This window comes from Aquila chrysaetos, chromosome 3, assembly GCF_900496995.4.
Source record: "Aquila chrysaetos chrysaetos chromosome 3, bAquChr1.4, whole genome shotgun sequence".
NCBI classification, from domain to species: domain Eukaryota; kingdom Metazoa; phylum Chordata; class Aves; order Accipitriformes; family Accipitridae; genus Aquila; species Aquila chrysaetos.
In genome coordinates this window covers 42710752-42733001 of record NC_044006.1, presented here as the reverse complement: position 1 = coordinate 42733001, position 22250 = coordinate 42710752, and the positions used below count along the sequence as shown (strand labels likewise).

At 39.0% G+C, this 22250-nt stretch overlaps 1 protein-coding gene across 8 annotated transcripts in view; it reads right to left on the bottom strand.

Moving 5' to 3' along the window:
• The window catches only part of OSBPL3 (oxysterol binding protein like 3), a 96356-nt gene that overhangs the window by 44657 nt on the left and 29449 nt on the right, over positions 1 to 22250 (bottom strand). For all 8 annotated transcript variants that reach the window (XM_030009314.1, XM_030009320.1, XM_030009319.1 and 5 more), the window contains one exon: positions 5759 to 6001. In XM_030009314.1, coding sequence (XP_029865174.1) covers positions 5759 to 5851 — 93 coding nt within the window. In that variant the 5' untranslated portion in view covers positions 5852 to 6001. The remainder of the gene's footprint in view (positions 1 to 5758; positions 6002 to 22250) is intronic.

Here is a 22250-nt window from a genome sequence, read left to right as displayed (position 1 = left end):
AAAGTGTGAAAATGGGAAGAAAAGCTGAAGTGGGAGCACTTCTTCCCATCGAGCAGGCCCAATGGCCTGCCAAATCTCAGGTGGTGAAGGCAAGTCTCCTACTCAGATTTCTGCCCTGGGAACCGCACACTTCAATTGCAAGCTTTACGTAAAGGTAGCTTAGTTGAATTAGAAATGGATCCTTTTAAAAGCACAAGACTATTTAATCAACTAAGTTATCCAAGGAAAGGCAAGCAATAGCTCAAAGAATTAACAGTTTGGGGACCTGCTGGATACATGCAAGGTGCAATGCTGCAGTAACAGCATCTGGTCCTCTTCCGCATACATCCATCCAGAAGAGTCCAACCTTTCCCACCTGAACCACCAAACTCCCACATTTTTCAAAACACTGCTGCTGTGACTGGTTTTGGATCCGTTTGCTCTTGACCCAGACCCTACGGCATCTTGATGGAAATTTTGTTTTGCAGGAGATCTGACACCTCATTTGGTAAGGAAAAAGCATCCATTGGCTACTGCTGGAAGCAGTAGCAGAAGTGAAAGAAAACGGCTTAGTCTCTAAAACAAAAGGCAAATTAATCAGGCTGGTTGGTTATCAACTGTTCTCATCTGTCTGAAATAGCAGAGGAGCAAATTGGAGATACAGGATTTCCTGAAAGCTACTGGAAGCATTCAGATTATGCTCCATTTTGCCAATTTTTATCCCACAACAGGGAACTGAAACAGATACCCCAAACCACAGTGCTAAATTAAAAAAAAACCAACAACAACAAAATCACAAACAACTGCCATGCCCCCCCCCCCAAACCCCCCAAATTCCCAGCTGAATGGTATTAACAATTCTAGCATAAGCCTGATGTCCAGATTGGTAGTGTTTTAAGATTATGACACTACAAAAGATTGTGTATCATTATGGGGCAATATCCACACAAAAGGATCAACACTGCATTTGCTGCCCAGGCAGAAATTTCACTCAAGGCTGAGGGAGGAACACACTCTTTACTTTTCTCAGGTCCAGAGGTACTCATTTCAGATCATCACTGGAAATTCTCCCTGTAGTTGCTACTTGGCTTATATACCTGCTCTGTGGCTGAGAAAAGAACCCGTACACTTTGGTCTTCAGAGATAAGTCTGTCATTAGATAACTGTAGTAATTTTCTTTATTTAATAAAATAAAAGCCTCCTCATTTCCTGCAATATTCTGTACCATACAGCCCCTCAAGGTAAATTATTTCAGCAGAAAAAATGAAGCAATGAGTTTGAACAGCTCTCAGACCAATGCTTGCACTTACAGCTCCCTGAACAAAAGAGATGACAGTGCCAGACTTTCTTCCAGTGTAAAATGCAGTCAGCTGTACCGAATATTTTAAAGTGCCAAAAATAGAAACCTGCTTTGTGGAGGATAAGGCTTGGCATCAGCTGCAACTAAAGCATTTGTTACAGTTCATAAAATCAGCAGAAATGATTTAATTTTCTTTTTTAGAACATAAGTTTTTTTAAGCAGCTCTTCTGACATAAAGCTTTTCCCTACTAAATCTATTTTAAAAGTTAGTTAATTTATTAGACTTAAAAACAGCTACCATAATATATCTTCTTTTGATTACAGGTCAATTTAAATTTAAAGACGACCAGCACCAGTTTTCCTTCCTTACAAAACACAGTTTGAGTTGTGGCCTTGTAGAAGAAATCGCTTCCCATGACTGAAGGAGAGGGGCAGAGAAAAAGCAGAGAAAAAGCAGAGAAAAAGCAGAGAAAAAGCAGAGAAAAAGCAGAGAAAAAGCAGAGAAAAAGCAGAGAAAAAGCAGAGAAAAAGCAGAGAAAAAGCAGAGAAAAAGCAGAGAAAAAGCAGAGAAAAAGCAGAGAAAAAGCAGAGAAAAAGCAGAGAAAAAGCAGAGAGGTGGGATGTGGCAGTAGTCTCCAACCTGCTATGGGGCTTCAGGGTGAACTTAGTGAAACAGGATTAACTGTTAGGATCTTCAGGTCACACTGCATCTGGCAGAAAAAGGGCACCAAGTTTAGCAAAGGAAGGAGTAGGCCCCTCCTTTTGGCACAGTGGCCCATCTTCTGCACAGGACTCTACTTACACTCTACACCACTGACACATGTTGCTCTGCAGGAAGCAATAACTAAATTTTAGCAGGCACAGCAGCCTTGTACTATGGGGGTTCCATATCCCAATCTCAGGTAGCTTCTTATTATATGGTGCTAGAGTGTACGTGCAACAGAGTCTGTGCCTAGGAAATCAGAGACTCAAACTCAGATCCCACTGGTTTGGGGGGAAAACAAATGAACTGTCCAGGTCCCTTCCACTGGGCATTTCAGAATTTATTTCTACTTAATCAGATTAAAACAACTGCTGTGTCAGATCAGCAGCACAGAGAAAAGCACCTGTCAGGCAGATCCGCCCTTAACCTGCAAGCAATGAGCTTAGCTCTGAAGGTCCCTGAGAGACGCGCAAGCGTTTGAAGGAGGAATAAGCAGCCCTTCATGGAGCTGGAAGGTGAAGGAAAGAGTATCAAAATCATAGCACTTCACTCCCCAATCTGCACATCATATGGCAAAATTATTTAAACTTTCATGCTACTATTAATAAAAAAGTATCAGTGACAGTGTTACATTGTAATCTTCTACCAGGGCTTTGGGGGGGGGGGGGGGGGGTGCGGAATCTGTGGTACTTATTAGCATAGGGGATTTTTAACAGACTTGTAGAACTTTAGGTTGTTGCTATTTTCTTAATAGAACACCTAAAGTGCTGTCATTTAAACTAACATGCAGATGAAAAGGGCAAATTAAGTAACTCTCAGACAGTGGCATCACTCATCCCCAGTCTTGTCAGCTCTGAGCAGGTGGATATTAGTAAGGACAGACTGTGAAGCTCCAATTTACCAATAAAAGAAGGTGAATGAGAAAAGAAGCAGTTAATGATATAAACAAAACTACTTGATCAGGTGTGACATGAAATCCTCTGTGGGAAGGGCAGAGCAAAGGGACAGGACACAAGAAAGATCTCAACATCCTCACTGCCCAGACCAACAATTTAGATTTTATAATACATGCTATACTATATGATTTACACCACTAAAGAGAGGGTCTATCTAGCAAGGTAAAGACCTCTATAATCTGCAAGACCAGAGCCTTTTGAAGAACAGGGAGAAGATAACTGTTCCTCATGCAAAGCACTGCTGTGTCCAGGCCAGTAAGTCTTGCAGAGCACTGCCTCTGTTAGACCTAAAGGTCCATCTTTCCACATGCAGAACAGAAGAGTATATCTAACAAAACATTCACTGAAACATGCTACCATCACAATTAACAAATAAATTAAAAAAAACATAAGGGAAAATGACCCACAGAAGTTACTTTCAAGGAAATATCCAGAGTGCATACTGCACAGGATATTTAAATCTTTGTTTTTCCCAGCAAAACAGTTTGTTCTGTAAACTGCAAGACAACCTCAGTGTGAAAAAACAGCCACGTGAAAAACACCAAAAACATCAGAAAATTAAGGAAGGAACAGCAATACACAGCCATGCACATAAACACTGACAATGCTGAAAGGAACTGTAATTTAGAATTAATTTCTTTTTTTTTTTTCTTTCCAGATTTCACTACTTTGAAGGAAGACCTCCAGATCACTTCAGCAGATGCAAACAAAGTTATAGGATAAGACAGAAAATTATTGCACTTGGTAAAGAAGGAAATAGAGAAAGTATTGGAAGTATTCCTTACAAATATTAGAAGTCCCTATTTAAAAATAAAAGTATCAGTCAGACCAGTGGAACCTTAAAAGGCACATGTAACTTCTGAAAAACGTTTGTAAATTTTCAGACTATATAGAAAAAGTCAGCAAGCAGAACTTTTAGCCCTGCTTAGTGATCATTTCCCAGCACATAACAAGTCACACAAACTCCCCAAATTCTGTGGGCTTGCCCCTATCATTACCACCTCCTGAAACATGGACAATCAGTCAGTAGGTTCCCCAGATGTAAAAGTATACTGTTACTTACTTGGTATTGCAATGACTGACCTTGAAAAGATTAATACTGAAACATTGATCAAAGTGGAGATACTTATCACAATGCCCCATATTATCACAAAGAAATATAAACTGTATCACCCTTCAATATACACTGGGAAACAACCTACTTTATACCTCTTTTTAGCTTGACCTGATAGGTGTATGAGTCAATTTACCATCTGCCTGACTATAATGAATGAGCACGGATGTACCAGGAATACAAACAAAACACCAAGTTGCATTTTTCACCTTGGTCAGGTACACCTTGCATTTTTGTACAAGGATTAAACACTAAAAAATTGGGGATTGACAAGATGACATTAAACCTTACTGAATTATTCCTTTTCTCCAAAGAGAGGAGGTGAGAACAAAATGGGTAAGAAATGGGACCCACTAATAACAGTGTCAAAAGCCTGAGCTAGCCAACAGATTCGATCATGTTAAATGGCAGCAAGCGAGGTTCTTGAAGAAATTGCCTCTGCATAAGTATTGTTGCTTATACTGGCTGTGTAACACACCAATGGATTTAGTCATGCTCATGTAAATCTTATTTAAATACTACATGATAACACTTGATAGACATGAACTGCTGAAACAGGCTATATCAAATGTTTTAAATTACACTTTTTAAAGGTAATCTGATACCAAGGATATAAAAAATAATGTTGCAGGAAAACAAAAAAGGCATCCTGAAAGCAAAGATTTCTTTGCTCGGTATACTAGAAATGCACAGCATTTCTTACAAGCACAGCACTTTAAAAGGCATAAATCATTCAGAGATTTGTCTGCCTCGCCAATTTTATGTATGGGGGCTAGAAGTCCCAGAAAAGCAGGTGCTAATTCAAAACACAGCTGAGGTCTCCAAAGCTTTTGGGGGATTGGGATACTCAATTCCAATTAAAATTTCAACCTGAGGCAGCTTTAAGAGCTCCACTAAGCCAGCATCCGTACAAATAAAAGTTTATGTTGAGCGTATTGCTCATGATTTTACAAGCATGGATTGAGTGTGTTTAAACTTAATTCTCAGTGTGGCTGCAGGCCAATGTTTCTTGCTCACAAACAAAAGCTGTCTTCAGCAGTCTCATTTGTCAGGTGCAAACACTCATAGACGTGTCTCTTAAAACTGTAAGGTTTAAAGAACAGCATTATCTCTGCAGAAAACAAAGCACCCTTTGCATTAGGCACCAGGGTGGATCACATTACACAAATAGTTATTTTCATAACTACAGTTCTACAGCAACAACCAACACAGGCATTCACAGGCACTTTTTCATTCTCAAAGAGGCCCTATGTCAAGTTTCAGAAAAATGCATTCTCTTTCACACATGCATGCACATCTTTCCCTGGAAACTTGAAATAAGCAGAGCAGTTAGACAATATTCTACCACAAAAGTAGTATCTTACAGGGAAGATTTGGGATTTCAGAATCAAACCACTGAGAGCAAGCTGCTACAGCAGCAATATTTCACTATAAAGACACCATACATACAATGTAATAGAAATTCAAATTCACTGTTAGCATTCCAGTTTTACAAAAGTGCCTGCTATTCAGTAACGTGTGTTTACTGCATTTGACTCAAAACAAGATGCAGCTACCAACAAAAAACCAAAAGAGAGTAAGGAAAACAAAGCAGCAATGAAATAAAGCAAACAAGCAACAGGAAAAGAGAGTTTAAGAGATTCACGAGCAAAAGTAACAGCCAATCTTAGCAATGCTTACAGTTTGGTTAAAAAAGTTTGCATTACCTGTCGACTTCCCTGCTTGGAGGAGCAGCTGCTAGTACTTCTTGAAGGTGACAACATTTTCTGGGACACACCAAAGCTTTTTTCTTCACTCATGATCCAATACCATTTGTTTCACATAAGCTTACTTAGAACACCATTAAAAAGCAATTTAGAAAATGTGTTGGAAGGCTCCTGAAAGAAATGCAGAACTCATCCTTTATCCAAATGCAGTCCAGTGGCATGATCTGCATCCCATGGAAATTCCTAAAAGGGAAAAGAAAAACAAAAAGCCAAGTTATCAGATGCTGTCTTTTACTGCCATCCTGTAGCATGAAACATAATAAAGCCTTTGGTAATACAAGCTGACTGCATTACTGTACATTATTAGAAATTAATTCAACATTCACTTTAAGATAAATTTTCAAGTCTCAAACAGGAACAATGTGAATTTGGATCCTAAATGCATGCTTTAATTGTCACTATTTATTCAGAGGACGAAGTAGAGTATCAAGCATCTTTTTAAAGATTTAAATTCATTAAAAGATTTTTAGTAAAGACGCACAAAGAGTATAAGTAGTATCTATATAAAATGGACCGAAACAACCTCAAAATAAGAAGAAAGCATCTAACAGTCTCACAAAAAGGATGGTGAGTAATCAAAAAAATACCTCTTTTTCTCAGTTCCTTGGTAATTTAAACAAGTAAGCATGGCTTCAGGTTGTAAGGAAAAAAAAAACAACAAAAAACCTCTCTATATAAAAGAGCAATACATAAAAGCAGTGAGCATGCAAACTCAGCTGCATAGAGCTGTGCATGACTACTCTTACTGGAATCAGAAAGTTGTAACTATTGTCACATCAGTTGTCTCAGTGACTGGAAGAAGAATTAACAGTCTGTTTAATAACAGTGCTGTTTGCAGCATATGCAAATAAAAGCCATGTCAGAAACTCCCAATTATGGATTTCCAGTGTGGGCAAGAGTTGTCATGGTAACTGCATATATTTTTTAAAACCAGAGGACATAACAAAAGGGTGATGCTTTCCAAAACTTGGGGTGGTGGACGAGCTTCATGAATTGTGTATCACTTCAGATTTTATTGTCTTGGGCAAGGAATTTGCACATTAGGAATAGTGCAAGAACCACCACTGAGTAAGGTCAGGAAGCTTTCACAAAGAGAACAGAAATTCCATTGCTGAAACAGGGAGGCACTGCTTCACAATCCCCTTGCTTGTGCTGTCAGAACAGTCCTGAACTGGGATCACTGGCTATTGAAGTTTGCCATTCATTTTTTTCTTGAAGAGGCTGAAAAACCTACTCAGAGAGAAGCAGCGTTTTCAGATCCCTAGTAAAACACTCTGTGTATTTTAAGAATTCAATTCCCTTTAAAAAAAAACAAACCAAAACCCACAGACAAACCAAAAAAAAAACCCCCAAACCAAAAAAAACAAATAAAACCAGGTGCTATATTTAAGATGAAGACAACACTATGCTACATAAAACCTCTCTCCCTACTGCCACAGTCTGAAGCATCCAACTTCCAAAGAGAGACCTTTTCCAATCTACAGTGCCCTTTTGGCAATATAATTTACTGTAACATTTCCACCAACATACCCTTTTTTCACCTGAAACAAGGTCTTTCTTCATGGCATTTACCTTACCTAGTTAGAAATACTCAATGATCCCCAGAGCAAATCTATGCTCAGCAACAGCCATGAAACAGCCCCAGTCTCCAAAAGTCAAGCGAGAAAGCGAGTTCTGCTGGTGCTCTTTCACTGGTGAGTCAGATTGGCAATTACTTCCAGGAACCAGACAGGTACAAAGCCAGCGAGAACAATGCAAAAGCCAAAGAAAACCAGAAGAGCACAGCAATATGATAGCAAGGTCTGAACTGGGCCTACCACATGGGTTTTAGACTGAAATTACTACTGAGATAGGAATAGTGCATTTTGGAGGAGGTATAGTCGCTTTCTATCTGGAAGATAAATTTGTGTCGCATTTCATTAAGGACTAGTGCTTTTAACAGGTTTAGATTTATCTCACTTCATGCAGTTTTTTAATTGTGGAGTAAGTATAAAGTATAACTTTCTTGCTTAGTTTCAAGATGTACTAGTAAAAGAGTTTAATGATACCATCTCTATTAACAAGCAGAGGTCAAATATTCACAACAGGAATGGAAATACACTTCCTGCAAACTCATCATTCAGACACCCCCTTGAAAATACCATGCAGCAAATGCTTTACTTTTCTGGCACACTGTTTGCTCAGAAAAACCGCTTGTCCTCTTCACTGCTCCATGTTCATAATGAGCACTTTATCATTTGGATTTCATTGGTGACTATCTGGCATTTTGGCAAAGACTGGCAGAGTTCATGGCAAGAAACAGGCTCTAATTTGCAGCAAATGCACTGAAAGTTGCTGTCATCAGTACCTTACAAGTAGATTTCCAGGACACACTAGATTTAAGTTATACAATGCCCTTTGCCTGTTTGAACACACAGCACAATGTTTGTGATGTCCTGGAAGTGTCAGGTAACTGGAAAAAATTGAGGTTTCATGGACTTTAACACAAAAAAGAAGCCATATAATCAGAAGAGTATTTCTATCACCATGTTTTTGGTGTGGAGTCTAAATGAAGTTAAGATGTGGCTTCATTAGCATTTTAGGACAGAGCATAAGGGCACTTCCACTGCAAATCTCCTGGCCCCCCCTCTTGCCACATTTATGTTTGTATTGCAGGGCAGTCTTGGAGCATGGAAACCAAATCCCTTTTGGATGAAATGTGCTCCAGGAGTGCATCCAGTGCTCAAAGCATTAGTTTAGTGCTGTGGACTCAGAGCTAGTCCTGACTAGTCCCATCCTGGTGTAGATGTTGGGTCCTCACCTTTAACTGATTGACTAAAGGTCCGCTTCTACTGCGTTGATCTACTTGCTAACATTCATGTCATCTAGACACAGACTTACGTCACCGAACTAAGTACCTAAGATGTCCTAAGGCAATGCCATATGTCCTTTTGGAATCAAAAAGAGAGAGACAAGGACACTTTTCCAGTTTTCAAATGAGCTGAAGGGGACTCAGCCACCTAACCAGAGGTGCTTGAATGAGGGGCAGGAGACAGATGGGGTAAATCTGACAGAGAGCATCTGAAGTATTTCATCAGTCTGCTTCTACGATTGGGCTTTTGAATTTTCCTTTATTCCTTCAAATTAATTTGCTACAAGGGCTGAAGAAAAGGCTTTTGTTACGAGCCCTGAAGAAGGCAGGAGTAAAATGTGCCCTGTCTCCACAATGTTTTATTATTTTTTCATTGGTGTTTCCCAGTAATTTAACTTATTACCTTGAGACTTCCAGATTTGAACATAAAAGTGTATGTGAATAATGAATATGGCCCCAACTCATCTGTGAAAACTGCTGCATATTCCAGCAACTACTCTGTGCTCCTTTCTAAAAATTCTCTTCAAGTTCAGGAAGAAAAAAGACGACTGTGGTTGCCCTTCAACAATAACTGACTTATTCTTCCAGGAATGTGTGAAAACACTGATCCTGCATCCCGAATTGACTCTCATTCTGGCTGCCAGCAGTAGTGATTGGGCCTCTCTAGGGCAACTGATATTTTACATTACCTGTGGAACTTAAGGCTACCAGGTACAAGAGCAATTACAACTTTAAAGCAGGCATAAAAATCAGCATTATGCTAACTAAGCTAAGATTGCAGCTAAAATTGATGTTTTGAAGTCATCATGATCTAATTCAGGTTCAATACATTTTGCTCTTCCCTATGCCACAGGATGGCCTCAGAACCGTGTTTGTTCCCACCTTTCCTCTGGAGCACACAATGCCACTTACTTTGGTCTACTCCAAAAAGACAAATCAAAGGTGTGAGGCTGAGGCAAATCCAAATAAATTTAGGACAGAAATTTTCACAAGTGTAAAGTATTGGCCTAATTCTTCGCTATCAAGTCAACAGAAGCAAAAGTAGGCCAGGAGTACTTTTGCAAATGACATCACCAGGTGCATTTTGTATCAAATATTATTTATAGATACTACATTCTAAACCCATAAACAGCACTTATCTCTACTTATCATCTGTTACTAAGAGTCTTTCCATTCTACGTCAATTAAAGCTAATGTAAACTTATAGTAACACATACAACAGGAAGACCCATTTTTTAAAATAAGTACTATCCTGAGTTGTCCTCAAACCTTTAAAATTGCACAGGTTCAAAGCAGCCTCTCAGTATCACAATTCATCTCTCACAACTCTCAAAGCAATAAGCTTACAGCAAAACCCAAGTTTTTCCACATCTCACAAAAGAAGAAAGGCAAAAATTCAGAAAAAAATGGAAAACTGTAAAAAAATCAACATTATGCAATATTTTTGTCATGGCTCCGGAAGAAAAATAAAGCCTTAACAGCTGCTTCAGAGCTGATTCAGCAGTGAAAGAACACTGTAAAGAGATTTTGAGCAGCAAAACTGGAAGCGTAGATCTCATTCTATAACGGTAGTCAATTAAGGTTTTGTGGATAGAAGAATAGGAACAACAGAAAGCCTGATGAGAGTCATGTGGACAAAGCAAGCACAGGACTGAGCAATCTAAATCAGAGTTGCAAGCAACACTGAGTGACTTTCACAGAATTAAAAAAGAATCCGTGCTGAAACCTTTGCTCTGTAGCTATTATTAAATTACATTCAGTCATGTCCACTTGGATAAACAAAGCAATAGTCTTTTCCAAGTACTGCTTTCATGGCTTTCTCTGTCATACTTCAAATTGTCAGCTTTAATCTATCCCAGTGTCTCATCTGGCTCAGAAAAGGGAAGAATTATTTATAGACTACAGATATGCCATCTACAACTATTGAAGATATTTTTTCAAGGCAGGTATTTGCTGTTCCTGAATTACAAGATTCATACTATTGAAGGACAAAGTACACAAATACTGTCCTGTTGCTAGCTATTCTCTTTACAGAAAAAAACTTGCAGAAACAAACATAAAATAGTTTAAAACAAAACAAGCTCTTAAAACTATCTTTGAAACCTAAAGTTCAAACAAATTAGGGAGATTAACAATAACAGGAACTATTTCAGAACTGCCTTCCATCAGATAGGTTCTGTCTCTAGACATCATCCAAATCACAACCTCTGTTGAGCAGATGCTTTCATTAGCCATGGACACATACAACTCGCTGAAGTAGTCCGTGATGCAAAGAAACAGTTCCATCTAGCCCACCTCCTTAAGGAGGCTATTGTACTAATTAAATCATGCTATTTCAGTGACCCCAAAGAGGAAAATTTAGTTCAAACAAAACTCTCCTAACTGTCTAATCAAGAGAGACACATACAGAGTGGGAAATGGAAAAAGCTAGACAAATGACAAACATACCACATTTAACACCAGGTTACTTTTCATGTATAATGTTCATTACCTGATGAAAGAAAATCCTGTATGATCCAGTACAGAGAAAGCAAAGAACCAAAACAAAAACCCAGAAACAATCCAGTAGAATACATACCGAGAAAGATGTTGAAGAAGAACATGCTTCAATGTGAAGTCTAGTCAGACTCACCTGAAGCAAAACAAGTATCTGCTGTTTCACTAAACCTTGGGGCGAATAATTCAATCCTTATATTAGAAAAATCTTATATAAAACTTTAGAAATAGGTCAATCAGCATCCTGAAATACAAGTATATATAAAAATACCACCTTTCCCTCACATTCACCATAGAAACTGGACTATAATACTGTATGCAACATCATTAATTTTAAATGCTTAATCTTGACACTGTTTCCACCCCCCCAGGAGATCTGCGACAGATTACGCTTGTATAAAAAAAAACCTTGCTGAGTATATATTCTAGATAGATATGTTAAAAGTCTTGGTGACTAGCAATACAGAAAATACATGCAGTAATGGCTGTATTATTACAGTAATTAGTCAGCTATCATACCATCTTTTCCACCCAACTTTTAATTGCAGATGAGAATCTTAACTAATAGGACTGACCTAACTCACAGTCAGGTCCTAAATAACTAGTAATTCTCCTTCTCCCCCTGCCCCTTTCAGAGAGAGCCTTGCCTATGGACAGCCTGGCAGCTCAGGGCTCTCTAGCATGAGCTGCCAGACTGAGTGGGGTCCCACATGCTCCCTTCCAGCTCTTAGCGTGACTTACACACTTGACCGAAAAGCCAGAAGCTGGGGGACCGAAGGAACCGGTTTGTGACCCAGTAACAGAGGGGTCCACAGTCTCCCTGTCAAGAGGGTGGAGCAGAAAAATAACAGCTACTGAGCTGTGATCAAATCCTATGCTGGGAGCACACACACTGACTGCATACACCAGTGCTAACAAGGTTGACAGCCCTCCCTGTGCTCAAATAATAAAGCAGCAGTGGGTCTGTTTGTACTGGAAGTGCTATTCATCTAGAGAAGACCTTACAAGTGAAAAGGCAAAGGATGATCAGGCAATAGAAAAGAGAAAAAAGGCTTATTATCACAGTAACAAAAGTAACAGGCACATGGTATCATCTTACAGGCTGTACTAAAACCTTGGAAAGGCCCATCTGTTAGTGATAACGTCGCAGAGTTGGTACGAGTGGAAACATTACCATCAGAGCCTTGGCACAAGCTTGGTTGCCTTTCTTTTTTCTGCTGTTACTATTTAAAGCTTTGCTTTCTTCACTAAAACAAAGATACTCCACTATGCTCAAAGGCTTATTCCTTTTTAAAACTGCACTTGTTATTGCTAAAATGTTACTGAAATACACACTGTTTGTTTTCCTAGATTCAGTTTTGATAGGCCCAATGTTAGTTCTGGAAATATCTGTCAGTCTGCCAGCATGTAGTAATTCAAGATCTTAAGACAGCACTGCCTGCACATCAAGAAAAAGACATCACTTTCCTGTCAAATCATTGAAGGCATCCATGTAACTACAAATCAGACTGTCTCTTTGTGACCTGATAAGCTGCATAATGCTGTGAGATGCACAAATCTATCAAGGCTGACATCAAGCAACATATTTTATTAAACCAGCTGACATAGTTGGTTTAACTATGGAGAAAGAAATCCAAACCCAGTCACCTGTGGTTTCAGGTAGAACAGCAAACAGGACTACTGGAAGAGTTCAGGTGGCCCAGGAACGATCCTCACCAAAGTCTGAAGAAAAACATTATGGGGTATGTATGAACAGCAAACAACACAGAGATCCTTTATCTCATGCAGGAAAGGTAGATGTGTTCATTAAAGAGTAGCAGGATCCAACAAACCTGCTTTGTCCTCTTTGATGTGGTGTTTTACTTTTCACACTTTGGCATCATCTACTTTCAAAAAAAAAAAAAAAAAAAAAAAAAGGGCAAACAAAAACACCCACCCCAAAAAACCTAGGGTCCCCCTCCCAGATATCTGTTTTTCCATGATACACTGGAATTGTCATGTATGTCTTATGTATGTCACTTAATTTCTAAAAGAAAAAAGTTACAAAGGAAACAACACTTCCCTTTGAGAATGGTTAGTGCTTCTCCTTTATAAGCAGGCCTATTAGCTCAAAATTTAAATCTCATTAACTTTAATGACCGTGGTAACAAGATTCAGTTCTTCTTAAGGTACACAGAAATTCATTTATGCACTGTATAAAGTGTAATGACCATGAGTTATGAAAACGTCACATTTCTTCTTGATTGACTTACCATATCTTTAGAGGATTCTGTCTCTAAGTCCATTCCAGTACACCTTTTTCAGTGTACTTTACAACATTAGTATTTATAAATGCAGAGCTAGAGCTTTCTTTTAAATATTATGCAGATTATTTCTTCACAGAAAGTCTTTCATATTAAGATAGCCCGAGACATCAAAAGACATGTATAGTATTCTGAACAAGGGCAGGTAGTTGTTAGCACATCAGTGTTAACCCTTTCTAGCACCATCCTAGGTAAGGGGCCACTAACTTCCCAACACTGTTTCTGAACACGCAATGTGTGAATAAACCTTGACACTTTAGAGATGCGTTGTAGGAAACACTTAACACGTATAAAGTATATTGAGGACAATTAGTACTACAAGTGCTAAGCATTTTTGGTTTTAATGCCAAAAGGTAAGAGTTTGTTAACCCCAAGCTTTTGATAAAAACAAACAAACAAACAAACAAACAACAAAACCCACAACAAATATAAAGAAAAAAGTGTACATAGAAATATGTTTTTTTAAAAATTAAAAATATTAAGGCTTGGGCTGGAGCTTTTCAAGGTCTGACAGGATGACACCTGCAAGCGTCCTTGTGCTTGGAAACAAGTATCACATACTTGTATGTAGGTGACGAGAACTGTGAGGAGCAGATGCAGATAGAGTGAACCATGCTCTTGAAAGATTCTGCATCACAGTTGGTCTTAAATCCATTCATATTTATGATTGTAACAAACACCTTGACAATGGGAACCAGGAAAGAGATTCCACAGATCAGGTTTTCTGCAACATTATCCTCATGGTATAGGATAAAGATGAACTTGAAAGAGACCTAGAAGCAGAGGGATGCAAGATGTGGGAAACCAGTTTATAAATCTGAACGATTATATGCAATGTTTTGCCTAAATAATATGAAATGGGAAAGTATCAATCATAATAGCTGGGTCAGCCAAAGAAGATGCAGGCTAGAGTAGAGGGCCTCCGATTAGGTTAACAGGGTAGCTCTTGAGCAGAAAAGAGAGCATAAAAGGGACCTCTCCCCACCTCAAGTGATAGAACCCCACCAACATGTCCTCAAGTTCTAAAATTCTGGAGGAGAACCCAAATCCAGCTGGGGTTACCTTAGAGGCTCTACTTGGACAGAGCTGATAAGAGAACTGTTGACCTTGAAAGAGGAAGAAAGTAAACACAAAGCTGCAGAAGCAGCAACTGTGCTCGGGAAGAACAGAAAGTCCATTTCAGAGTGAGTGCTTTCCTGTCAGATCTTGTCCTGCTGCTACCTAGCTACAACAGAACAAAAATCTAAAAGCAAGTTAGGAGATTGGCCAGAAAGGAAAGCTTCAATTAAGACTGTGTGAATAATTTAACACTATTACAGACAGGCCAGAACAAGGAAGATGTAGAGTTTTAATGCACTAAGTTTGTTTATACACGTCTACTACAGAATGACATCCCAATGTAAAAATATGGCCTGCCTTCAGCAATAGAGCTCAGAGTTAATACAAAGCTGCTGAGAACTTTTATGGGTCTCAGTAGCAGCTCAGTGCCTCCACTGACAGGTTAGAGCTCAAATTCATATTCACTTTTAAAACTGCCAAAGCAGTTAAAGAAATTCTTGTTCCCAAGCAATTTGTTACTGTCTCTTTTCTGGAGATCAGTAGTTCCCCTGCCAATAAATAAATGAATTTAAATAAAAATCACAGGAGCCCTCCCTAATCCACTTCAGTGGAGAGCTGTTTGTCACAGGGGGTAGGTAGTTCACATACTTTGCTTGGCCAAAATGCAGGGATGGTCATCACCAACTTGTGGGTAAGAAAGTGGAAGCAGTATTGTTTTCAACCAATCAAGACAGATCTGAAAAAGATACTCTATCCCTAATCTTACATTCAGATTCCAGTTAGTGCAAGCTACCAGCTATCTATTTGAATTTAATTAAAAACAAAAGAAATTCTGCATGATTAAAAAAAGCTTCAGCTACACTCCCATTCTCAAGCATTTTTAGAGGTTTAAAAGATGGAATGTTTTAATTAGGGTGCCTCAGCAATATGAAAGAATGAATAATTTACAAAGAACTTGATTTGAGCTCAGCTGAAAGGTGCTACAACTTAACAATCCATACTTGTTATTTCTAATGAGTACACTCATTTTTTACTTCAGTTCCAGTCACTGTAAACAGGCTATAGAGACAGCAGACAACAACATGAAGAGTTTTATAACGTGTGCAGTCTAGCAACTTGGTTGCTTCATAGCATTTTTGAGGTTGGTTATACTTGAACTGCAGCTAACAACCTGAATTTTAATTATAGGCTATAAAAGCAGCAATAAAGAGAAGTGTTTACAAGGGATGTAGATTCCCCTTAAACTGCTTAATATTAGAAGAGTGCCACCATTCGTGGTCTTTGCCTTCTATCTCTCTACTCTCTTCCCAACCTCTTATCATTTTTGTGTTTGTTTCTAAAATGCTGGCACATGTGACTGGCTTTTCTAGACCATCAGAACTTACAACACAAAAATAAATTAAACCTGTGGTTAATTATGAGTAGTGCAGCATAAAGTGCATCCTGACATACTTAACAAAACATTTTCTACAATTTTTCATATAATGCACTTGATGAATTTCTGAAAAGGAAAATAGAAAAAAGAAGCAATTTCTCAGAAGAATGAGCTAAAAGGGGTTTTTGTTTTTAATAAAAATGTCTAAAATAACAACATATGAAGTTGCAGGAAACGTAATATTGAAAGCTAATTTCTTAAGAGATGGCAGTCATGCCCACTTCACCCATTCTGACCTATATATTTTTTCCTTTGCTTTTATTAATATTCATCTTTCATTGACTGTGTTTTCCACAGTTTTGCCAGCACGTGATACTGTTTGTGTAAAAGGTCTGAGAAACTCATTCAAGTACATGTTTTTTACATAGTAAAATATAGAATGCATGAAGGAGGAAAACATCTTTACAAAGCTTATGCCATAAAACTGCACTTCTGACATAATTTTCTTTTCAAAGGCTGCTCAAGATTGAAACTCTATGTACAAAGTTTTCATCAAGTCTTGATGACAAAACTTGAAGTTTGCAGACATTAAAGCATTTTCATAACTCACACTTCCTTCTAGAAAAAAATACACCTGTGCCATACAGTTAAGACACAACCATTGAACTGAATTTCATTTTTTTATTATTTTTCTATGCATTTAATTGTGAAAAGGTAGAAAAATTAAATGCCTGTAGAAAGTGAAGAACTGGAGGAGGAATGTGAAAAAAATTTGCTGTGAATGGTAATTTAAGTCAAGAAAATTTAAAATTTCCATGTAAAGTGCATCCAATCTTTTCTCCTAAGCATTATGTTATACTGTTTTTGAGAGCACATCATAAAATATGTCAAAAATATTCAAACCTTTTACTTTTGTTACTCAAAAATGACAAGGATTTACATGGAATGTCACATCAAAGATAAAACTTGGAATGACAGATGGCAGTTGGAAGGATTACATTTGGAGAAGTTACATCATGAGCATTTGCAGTTTTCCAGTCTTCTCTTCTGTACTCAAAACCAAGAAAATAAGTCAACTGTCTGTCCTAGCAGCAAACCAACAAGGTGGCCATAGGAGCTGGTATTCCCCCAGTTCCTATTTCAGACTGTTGTTCTCAAGCATGCTAACTCGCCTAACCACTCATCAGCATCTGGGGAAAAGAGCAAGGTAGTTTGAGCATATTTTCACTTCATATGCAATGGAGAGTGCTGCAAAAATATCCTTTTGGAAAGACTTACAGGCTTTCCTGGAGTAAAGAGGTGCGCTTCTATGTAACAAATTTGTCATGGATGAAATTCATGAGCAGCATTTCTTGACATCTTTATGTTGCTAACCACGAAAAGTACCACGTGTATCTGCCTAACAAAACTCTGAAACCCTGCACATACGGACAGAGACTCAAAAGGACAAATAGTTACTATTTTGACCAAAGGACCATCCCCCTGATGTCCCTCATTATAATGATCTTCCAAAGTAGAAGACTCACACTAATTGGGAGAACCATAAAATTGTTGTTGTTGAAGCTATTCCCATGTTGTTCCCACAGTGAAACGTTGAAAGATTGTTCTCTAATGTGATTTTACAATACCAGTTAGGCAGATGAACAGTGAAAGTGCCCATTGCTTCAAGTCAGTAGCCAAACTATAAAATACAGTGACAAAACAAACAGGATCTCCTGTTACACTCCAGTATCATTTGCATCACCAAGAGAGATGATTTTAGGAATCAATTTCTTATCATGCTGAATGGGTATCATACTTTTTAAAGATGACAGTCAAATACAGAGTACAGTACAACACAACACATTTCTTGAGCACCTGGTGTTGTATTCTATCTCTTCATTTTGGTCAATTGAATTAAAATGCTGTTAAAGCCACATGCCAGTTCATTTAGGAAGCCCACATATCAAAATCCAAATAATTTATATTTGTGTCAAGCACAAAAAAGTTATCGAATTACTTGGAGAAAAAGATTCTGATCTCTCTCCTTATGTTTCTCTCCTTTCAGCACCATTAGGTTTTTGAACAATTTTGAAAGTGGGACAAATGGGAGCCACATGCCAGGCTCTGAATAGCATCCAGTGAAAGCTGACCACATCTTCATGCTTCCCAAAACATCCACCCTACTGTGCAGTTCATTTAGGCCGACCCAAAACTGCATTAAAAGCTTTCACACTTCACATTTTGCTTTCACATAAATGATAGCATTCCCAGCCATACAACTTCTGACTTATTACAATCACCAACCTATTAAGAAATTCAGTATCATTCCCAAAAATGGGATGTAAATTTGCCTTTACTCCCTGTGGCATCTAGCAACTCATTTTGAAAAGTCTGTTATTTGCTTTTGTGGGTTGTCCATACAATTCCAGCATGCAGTGCTTTAATATAATCAGAGCTTTCAGTAAATGCTGCAATGCACTGGTTTTGCTGCCTTGTGTAGAGGGATCTGACTTTGTATTAATTTTGCCTGGGGACTCCACAAACTGCTCGAACAGAGTTCACATCTCCTATTGCCAGTTCATACATTCACAGACTCCATCTCTCTCCATCTTCCTCCCTGCCCCACTCCCTATGCCTGCAATACTTTTCTAGCACTAGGCAAGGACATGGAAAAAGCATGAGGCATTTGGAAGTTAAAAACCAGAAGCTTAACCACTTTATACAGCAAAATTAAGAGGCTTAAACTCACCAACAAGTGCAGGAATTGTCAAGTTGGATGTTGCGCATTAAGCATGAGAAAGTAAATACATGTGACAAATGCTTTTCTTCCCATGTGAATGTAATGATTCTCAGCTAATGTATCCAAATTAAGTCACACATTAGTTATGTCTGAACAGAGCAGAATGACAATTAACATTTTGTACATAATCAACCACTGGCTTTTTTGGATTCAGAACTAATTCCAGGGACGCTGCAGGCCTGACTTTTCTTCAGCTGAGCAAGCACCGAGATATTATTTCAACAACATCCAGTTAGAGTAGTCAGCCTTCTTGTCCACATGCACAGAAACAGGATATTTCACAGGTAGCAAATCAAATAAATCATGTGCAAGCAAACAGTTCAAACTGGGTTGCCACGATTTATCCAAAACCACTAAACACCCTTCCATTTGATCTTCCCTGTAACATACTGAATCAGGACTTGTTCACCACTGGTAAGAGAAATAAATAAATATCAGCAACACTGGTTTTCACAATCATTTCAGAGTACTCTGGAATACAAATGCATGCAGAAATATGAGTACTTTTGTGACAGCAATAAAATATTCTTTACAAAGGTGGGTACACCTACCTTCCCCTGCACTTTATAACATGTTACCTATTGTTCTCAGACTCCAGCTTAATGACAGGAATTTTACTAATACTCAATCATGGCAGTTGCAGTCTGATGCTGCAACGCTGAAGGACAATTAAAGGTTACTGCCTATTAGAGTACACTAGCCTCATGACAGGGCACATTTGGAAGCCAAGGCAGAAGCCCCCTAGCTCTGAGCCACTGCAGAATCTCAACAGATCTGGACTTTTCACTCAACATCTGCATCACTTGGGCTTTCTGAGCTGGCCACTGTACTCAGATCTGTCAGTATGCCACCTGCCTGGGAGACTCAGGTGGACTGCAGCCTTCTCCTCTACCAAATACACCTTCAGCAGCTGTATTCCATTTATCAGGCTAAGAACTTCTGCAGCAGCTTCCATGGCAAAACCCACAATTCTTGCTGGTCATAAAGCTGCTTTATTCCCAATACCTAAGCAAAGTATACACATGCTTTCCATACGTACATCTGTAGTGATGCTATCACCTGGTTCAAGTGTTAATGATCCTTTTTTAATCAAGTCTTAATGTACACATTTATTTTTTCTATGACAAAGCCTCTGTGTATTAAATGCACACATCATATCTAGCATGTTGTGGTCAGACTTTTGGGCTACAAGTTAAATAAAATGCAATGCATAGTTATGTAACTGAAAAACATGACTTTGTCTTCCCACAGGTGGTGATTCTAACAGCACAGCTGGAGCATCCCACACACAGGCAGACATCCAGGCAAAAGACAGTGTTAGTGGTTCCTTATGCCTTACAAGTTACTATTAAAAGGGTCTCCAGCTTATAAAGATCTCACTTCAGAAGTATTCCTCAAATTTTGTGCTGCTAGTCACGAATTAACCAAGTCTGAAGATGCTAACAAGATAAATCCCAAAATATTCTAATCTGCCTAAACAGATGCACACTAAATAACCTGTGGCTTGACCAACATAACCTTGCAGACATATTTATATCTTCCTCCATTAGGACTTCAAAGAAAAGAAGAAAACTGTGATAGTCATGTACATTGAGTTGCATTTCAGTCTTAATGGGGGTTTTCAAGACCTCTAAATTTGCTTTTTCAAACATATAAAAGACGCAAGACAACACTGACAGGAATAAAATGAAATACATTTAGAAATAAGATTTTAGCCTGGTTTTATGTTTTACAGAACCCTGAGCTGTTCATGATTTGAAAATGGCTTTCTACTTCTGCTTTGAAAGATACATTTATTATACAAAGCCAAATATCTGATTTTAAGTGCAGACATACAAAGTTGTAAGAAATTCTTATCACTCCTTTCTTTCTTTCCTTATATTTCTCTAAAGCCTGTAGTCACTGTTCTCTACATCTTTCAGCCATACTGTCCTCCATACTTCCCACCACCACATAGAGATGGTGACTATTGATGTGTGGTGCCACTCTCCTACCGCTACATCCACTTTTACTAAAGCACAGCTCATTTCAGTGATACTGTTTTGACATACTGACAATCTGAAAGATACTCAGCATTTAGGAATGTTATGTGTTTCTTCTTTTGACAAATACTTCTGTGATATTGTTCAAAAATCTTCCATCTGAAATATAACCGCAGGGAGAAAACAAAACTAAGAACACAGCCAAAACCAGTGAGAGCTTACTGGCATTTCTGGGAGTGGGAAGAGAACAGACTCAAATGAAAAATTGAAGTTTTTCATTGCAAGGGTCTTAAATAAGACATCTCAATTTTGTCAAGTGAGATTTAATGATATAGCATAAAGCTACTTCACTGGGGAGAAGCTGTTCATTTTCCCCCCCCTTTCATTTCAAGGGCCATTGTTTGTTAGTTATTGCAGCTGTTAGTTTGTTACAGTCATTACTTTCTTTAGCTTGGTGTTCGGGGATTTTCTTTTTTGTAGTTTCACTTTTTTTATTTAAATGAAATGAGCATTATTTTCCAAGTTGATGCATTAGGCCATGGCAATTGCTGCCAGTAGAAATAATATACACCACCCCTGAAAACAGATGTATTTTTTCCAAATATATCCAAGGTCAATCCCTACAATATAAATTTATTTAGCTTCATGTATACCATCAAGGTATACACTTATTAGAATAGGATGTGCAATTTCTATAAACTTGAAAAAAATAATTTAAAGACAGCCTTTTTCAGACCAGATCATAAGTCACCCTGATGAAGATTATAGGAAGGGTCTGACAAAAGGGCAAATATTTTGTAACTATTCAGTGTAACAACTAACACACTTTCCTCTGTGGCATCTGGTACTGGCCAGTGCCAGAGACAGGTACAGAGAAGCACAGAGTACATCTGCATTGGATTTGCATGGTAAGGTTTTGGTAGCAGCGGGGCTACAGGGGTGGCTTCTGTGAGAAGCTGCTAAAAGCTTCCCCCCATGTCCGATAGAGCCAATGCCAGCCGGCTCCAAGACGGACCCACCACTGGCCAAGGCCAAGCCCATCAGTGACAGTGGTAGAGCCATTGGGATAACATTTTTAAGAGGGGGGTGGAAATCCTGCACAACAGCAATGGCAGCCAGAGAGAGGAGTGAGAATATGCGAGAGAAACAACTCTGCAGACACCAAGGTCAGTGAAGATGGAGGGGAGGAGATGCTCCAGGTGCCAGAGCACATATTCCCTTGCAGCCCGTGGTGAAGACCATGGTGAGGCAGGCTGTCCCCCTGCAGCCCATGGAGGTCCACGGTAGAGCAAGTGCATGCCCAAAGGAGGCTGTGACCCCATGGGAAGCCCACGCTGGAGCAGGCTCCTGACAGGACTTGAGGCCCCATGGGGGACCCAGTCTGGAACAGTCTGTTCCTGAAGGACTGCACCCCATGGAAGGGACCCATGTTGGAGCAGTTCATGGAGGACTGTCTCCCATGGGAGGGACCCCACGCTGGAGCAGGGGAAGAGTGTGAGGAGTCCTGCCCCTGAGGAGGAAGGAGTGGCAGAGACAGCATGTGACAAACTGACCACAACCCCCACTCCCCATCCCCCTGTGCCA